The sequence below is a fragment of the Malurus melanocephalus genome, unplaced genomic scaffold (genome assembly GCF_030028575.1).
Source record: "Malurus melanocephalus ecotype Western Australia unplaced genomic scaffold, MMel_1.1 scaffold_956, whole genome shotgun sequence".
In the NCBI taxonomy this organism is placed as follows: domain Eukaryota; kingdom Metazoa; phylum Chordata; class Aves; order Passeriformes; family Maluridae; genus Malurus; species Malurus melanocephalus.
This window is the reverse complement of record NW_026624188.1, coordinates 35,248-40,659: the sequence shown is the minus strand read 5'-3', so window position 1 is coordinate 40,659 and position 5,412 is coordinate 35,248. Positions and strand designations below refer to the sequence as shown.

The 5,412-nt window shown below is 47.6% G+C and overlaps 1 protein-coding gene across 3 annotated transcripts in view; it reads left to right on the top strand.

Annotated features, from left to right (window-relative positions):
* Positions 1–5,412, top strand: part of ASCC2 (activating signal cointegrator 1 complex subunit 2) — a 24,740-nt gene that overhangs the window by 12,363 nt on the left and 6,965 nt on the right. For all 3 annotated transcript variants that reach the window (XM_057386348.1, XM_057386349.1, XM_057386347.1), the window contains exons 11-15: positions 422–490; positions 1,105–1,179; positions 1,596–1,782; positions 2,333–2,547; positions 4,188–4,307. In XM_057386348.1, coding sequence (XP_057242331.1) covers positions 422–490; positions 1,105–1,179; positions 1,596–1,782; positions 2,333–2,547; positions 4,188–4,307 — 666 coding nt within the window. The remainder of the gene's footprint in view (positions 1–421; positions 491–1,104; positions 1,180–1,595; positions 1,783–2,332; positions 2,548–4,187; positions 4,308–5,412) is intronic.

Below are 5,412 nucleotides of genomic sequence, written 5' to 3'. Positions count from 1 at the left end.
TGGAGTGAGGTTTGGAGCTTCAGCAGCACCCAGAGGTTTGGGCACTGAGGCTGCAAGGGGAGTTTGCTTGGCAGATGTTCTTGCACAGGTGAGCACAAACTTGCTGGGAGGTTCACTGCTGKAATCCCAGGACATGTAATGAAGGCACAGTCCAAACGCTCCACGCGCCCTTCTTTGCTCACTGTGAGTCTGAGGCATCAAACTATTTGTAAAATCTGTCTGAACCGCTGAAATGTTTGCTGAAGCCTCAAAACCCACTTGTTTCCATTTGACTCTTTGCTCATGTGAAAACCAAAAAGTGGCCTGAAATCCCTTTCCAAATGGGGCTTTCCTTGGTGTGTAAATGTGAGTAGTTTGRCTGGTGGGGCAGAACGTGGGGCAGATTTACCTCTGAGTGTTCACTGTGCTGTGTTTCCTGCAGCTGTGAGAATATTCAGCCATTTATTGAGGAGTTTCTGCAGATCTTCACCTCGGTGCTTCAGGAAAGGAGGTGAGTCTGGCTGGCAAGAGGCCCGAGGGGGGCTCAGCTCCTTCCTCTGCCATTCTTTACAGCAGAATTGCTTGAGGCAGCATTATGAGGCATTTGGGAGTCAGAAATCGTTGTAAGTGGTTGGGAGAAGTGCAGTGAGAAGATTTCAGCCTGCGGCACAGACCCTGGCACTGAGAAATGCTATTCTTCACTCTCTTTAATCCAGCCTCTCAAAGACAAAAGCAATTTAACCATTAGCTCCCTTGACAAGTTAGGCTGTTGTTACTGAACTGTGCTTTCCAGCTGGCCTGACCAGACCAGAAAAATATTAAACACTAATGCTGGAGATGCAAAGGAAGTGGCAGAGCTGGGAATTCCATTCTGTCCTCCCGCCYCTGGCATTCTGAGCACGTTGACGTGGTAAAGCAGATTTTCCCCATAATGCAGCACTGGGTTCCAGCCCTCGTGCCTGAGGAGTGTTGCTGTGGTGTAGTGGGACCAAAAACAGGCATGGCTGGAATCCAGCATTGGGTGAGAGGKTCTCTGTTCCTACCTGAGCGCTGAGGCAGTCAGAGAGGCACAGCAGTGGTAATTAATTGAGCTCGACTGATTAAACCATGCTCCTGTGTTTTCAGATTTCTCCGTGACTATGACGAGCTGTTTCCCATTGAGGATGATGTGAGTCTGCTCCAGCAGGCATCCTCCACTCTGTATCCTTTGCTCTCACCTTGGGCTTTGCTCTTGGATTCCTGCACATCAGGGACATTGCTGCTGTTGCTGCCTTTGGCTAARCTTCATGACTGGCAAGGAATGCTGGAAGGTTTTCCCTTAAGAGAAAAAAAGGGAGCGGGGGGAGTTGTTGCCCAGAGAAGCTGTGGCTGCCCCTGGATCCCTGGMAGTGTCCAAGGCCAGGCTGGACACTGGGGCTTGGAGCAGCCTGGGACAGTGGAAGGTGTCCCTGCCCCTCCCCTGAGATGWGYTTTAGGGTCCCTTCCCACCCAAACCRTTGCARGGTTCTGAGTGTTGATGCMGGCACAAGTTTGGAAGTTGCTGACAATCCCAGAGTTACCTCGAGTCAATCCCTGAACATGTGCATCCAGGAATGTCCTTAATGCTGTGCTCTTAGAGATGAGACGAGGACAGCCTACATCCTCCAGGCAGTGGAAAGTGCCTGGGAAGGGGTAGACAGGAAGAAAGGACCAGCTGATAAAGATCCAGCAGCAGCAGCAGCATCCAATGGAGCATCAGCGATGGTGGAGAGCASCCCTGAGGACGGGGAGGATGTGGGGGCTGCGTGTGCCCTGGAGGATGAGGTGGGTACAGCTCCGTGGGTGGGACTGGGCTCTGCTTTCCCCGGGGCCTCTGCTCTTCCTGACCTTCCTTCAGCTGTGAGGATGGTCTTGATTTGCTCAGCTTTGGGGACAACATGAAATTTTGTGTCATTTCTGACCTTTGYTGCATCTCTGTGCACCCTTGGGAAATGAGAACTGAAGCTACACCTGAATCCCGAGTTATCTCTGAGCAAATTGCTTCCAACTCCCTTGGCTTGGGTTTTCCCTTGCTGGGGATTATTCAAATACTTTGCTTCATCCYTGCAGTTCATGTGCATGTTTTTGAAATGCAGAGCTCGCCTTTTATTTGGGGAAGGGATTCTCCAGAGTGTCCTTGCTGATTCAGRGACTGGCAAAAGCAGCTGTGCCCAGATTTGTAGTTTAAACAGCTGATTTCTTCTGCCATCAGTCTTGCACYTCTGTGTTTAAACTCTGCCAGCCCAGCATGCTGCTTTCCCTGTGTTCTGTGCACACTGCCTGCCCTCAGCTGTGTCCCTGCCCAGTRCCCACCAGCTGTGTTTGGTGTCTGCAGTGTGCCGGCGCTGCGGCCGCGCCCATCGCCCGCGTGTCCGGCGTGGAGCTGGACTCCCTCATCTCCCAGGTGAAGGATCTGCTGCCAGACCTGGGTGAGGGCTTCATCCTGGCCTGCTTGGAGGAGTATGGATATGACACGGAGCAGGTGATCAACAACATCCTGGAGGATAAGCTGGTGCCGTACCTGGATAAGCTGGATCGAAGGATGCAAAGGTGTGGGACAACCTCTGGCTGTTTCTTTCTCACCTAATCATTCTTACTGAAGGCCCAACACTTGTAGAGCTCTAAGAATTTGCATTTTGGGATAGAGAACTACAGTGAGAGCTTCTCATTGTCACCTGTCACCAGTTTTCTGCCCTCACTGTGTCCCTGCACTGTGTTGGAGTAGAGCAGGTGCTGGGTTGTGTTTTGTGATTGGGAACAAAGCTACTTGTACATGAAATGTTCAAAATGGAATGGGATAGGATAGAAAATTAGACTAGACTAGACTATAGAGAATAGAATAGAATAGAATAGAATAGAATAGAATAGAATAGAATAGAATAGAATAGAATAGAATAGAATAGAATAGAATAGAATAGAATAGAATAGAATAGAATAGAATAGGATGCTGGGCAATAGAATATGTTGCCTTCAAAAGTTGTTTTGCTGTAGAATCTGGTGTCGCGGGTGTGAAAATCCCAGCTGTCCTGCTGGAAAGGGCATCTTCAGAGGAGCTAATCCAGCTGGAATTCAACCTGCAGGGTCAAATCTGGTTATTGAACAAGCTGCTGTTTTTGAGTGAAGTTAGACCAGAGAAAGGGGTTGGAAATGACAATTCAGGTCCTTCTTTATGTTCCCTCTGACAAACTTGCCAGGTTTGTCCTGCTTTTCTGGGCTGGACAAGGGATAGAGTGTTTATAGCTGATGGCAGGATTGAGTTGTTGGAGTTTGTTTGCAGCTGTGAGTGTGTGTTTGTGCTGCACCAGCAGTTCCTGACAGAGCATCAGGATGTGAATGTGCTGTTTGTTCACATTTCATGGAGTTATGGGCAGACTGTCTCACTGTTGCATTAAAGGAGAGCATCTTTATCGGAAAAATGATGTAAAAAAATCTTCGTTTTGCAACAGTCTTTGTGTTTCCACAGTCAGATCTGCTGACTTTGGCACAACTGCTGCAGGATGGGCTTTAGGAAGGATTGGTTTTTCTGCAAAGCCAGCAGTTCCACAAGATAGAGCACGATTTTTTTTCCCCTGCACTTTGCATCTTGAAACAAAGCTGTTGGTTCGATAGGAAATGTCAAATTCTGACCCCTGCTGATTTATAGAGGAGCACAGCAGTGTTTGCAGCTGCCCAGCTGAGCTAACTGCACCAYCACAATGAATGTCAAAAGTACAGTCTTTGGATTTTTTAAGTTGAACAAACCTAAACCTGGAACCCTGAGAAAGATTTAACAAGGGAGATAAATATCTTGAAATCAGCAGCAACAAATTATTGGAATTTTTTCCAGCGTGTAATTCATCACACTTAGTGTTTGTCTTTACTGAGTCACTGTGCTGAGACCAGGCAGTCTGTTGAATATTCCGTTTTGGTGCATGGTTTGATGGGCTCTGAAATGAACAGAAGGATTTTCTCTTGGCTTTCTGTGAGTTGCTTTAGCCACCCCTCAGCTCCAAGCTTTGRAAAGTGCCGTGTTCGTGCCAGAGCATGGCTGGGAAGTGAAGGGGCTGTGCCCTGTGACTCAGCCAGCACCTCTGGGGATTGGGATTGCTGTGGCACTGACAAAAGATAAACCAAGGRCTTCGAGAAAGAAGACATTTGTCTTCCTCACTTCACCTTTGTTTCTATTCTCTCTCCTTGTTTTTGTTTACCAGGCAGCTGAAGCCAGACCCCACCCCTCTGGTCAGCTCTCGCTACAACGTTTTCCAGAACGATGAGTTCGATGTTTTCAGCAGGGATTCGGTGGATGTGTCTCGGATTCAGAAAGGCAAGAGGTGAGTTTTGGCACTCAGTCATTAACTCTGTCTGTCAGGAGGAACCAACACCTGGGAACCTGCACATTTATCTCTCCTAAAAACCTCCTGCAGCAATGTTTTGGCAGGGGGAAAGGCTGATCAAATATGTTTCCCACCTGTTTGTCTGGGGAAGTAAAATGAAATATTATGAGGGGGTTGGTTTCACTTAATGTTTTTCCTAATTGGCTTTCCTGTGTCTGCTGCTGGAGATTGTTCTGCCAAGCTCATTTGTAATGTCAGGCTCTTGCTCCTTGGGCTTAATGTTAAACTTGCACTGAACAACAAACCTTGAAAAGCACCATCCCTGAGCCTGGGATTGTGACTCAGAGCTGAGAATAAATAATGATTTGGTTTAGAGCCAAGGGAAGAGTCAATATCCATCTCCTTCAACATCTGATAACATTCAGTACTTTAGACTACTTCTGTTGTTCTGCTGCTGTAAAGCTTCCTGCATGAGGGCATTTGGACTCGTGGAGTAGTTTGGGTTGGAAGGCAGCTTTAAAGGTCATTGAATCCATCTCCCTGCAATGAGCAGGGATCCCCCTGCCATGAACAGAGATTTCTACAAAGGCCATCAGTTTTTGCTTTGCTTTCTGCCTCGTTGTGCTGTGCCACACTGCCTGCAAATTTAGGTGCTGGCTCCCACTGATATCAACTCCATAATGTGATACCCTTGGTTCTTTTAAAAGGTTCTTTTAAAACAAATCACAAAATCATGGAATGGTTTGGGTTGGAAAGAACCTTAARGCTCATCTCGTTTCATGCCAGGGRCACCTTCCACTGGATTTTAAACACCTCCTCCAATCAGCCAAGTGTGATCTTTGTGTTGGGATGTATTCACACAGCAGATAACTCAAAGTCTGACTGGAGTTGGAGCAACATGACCTAAGAGCTCCCWGTTAAAGTTTTGGTTGCAAAGTTGCATCAAACTCCAGCAGAAAACCACTTTTGTGCCCAAGTCCAGTGGCCCAGCTCTTCAGAGCAGTGCCACAGTGCTGCTCCTGGCTTGGCTGGGCAAGAAAGGAATKTCTCTTCTCTCTGACCAAGGCAATGGCTTTTGATGTGTGCATAGCTGAAAATTCAC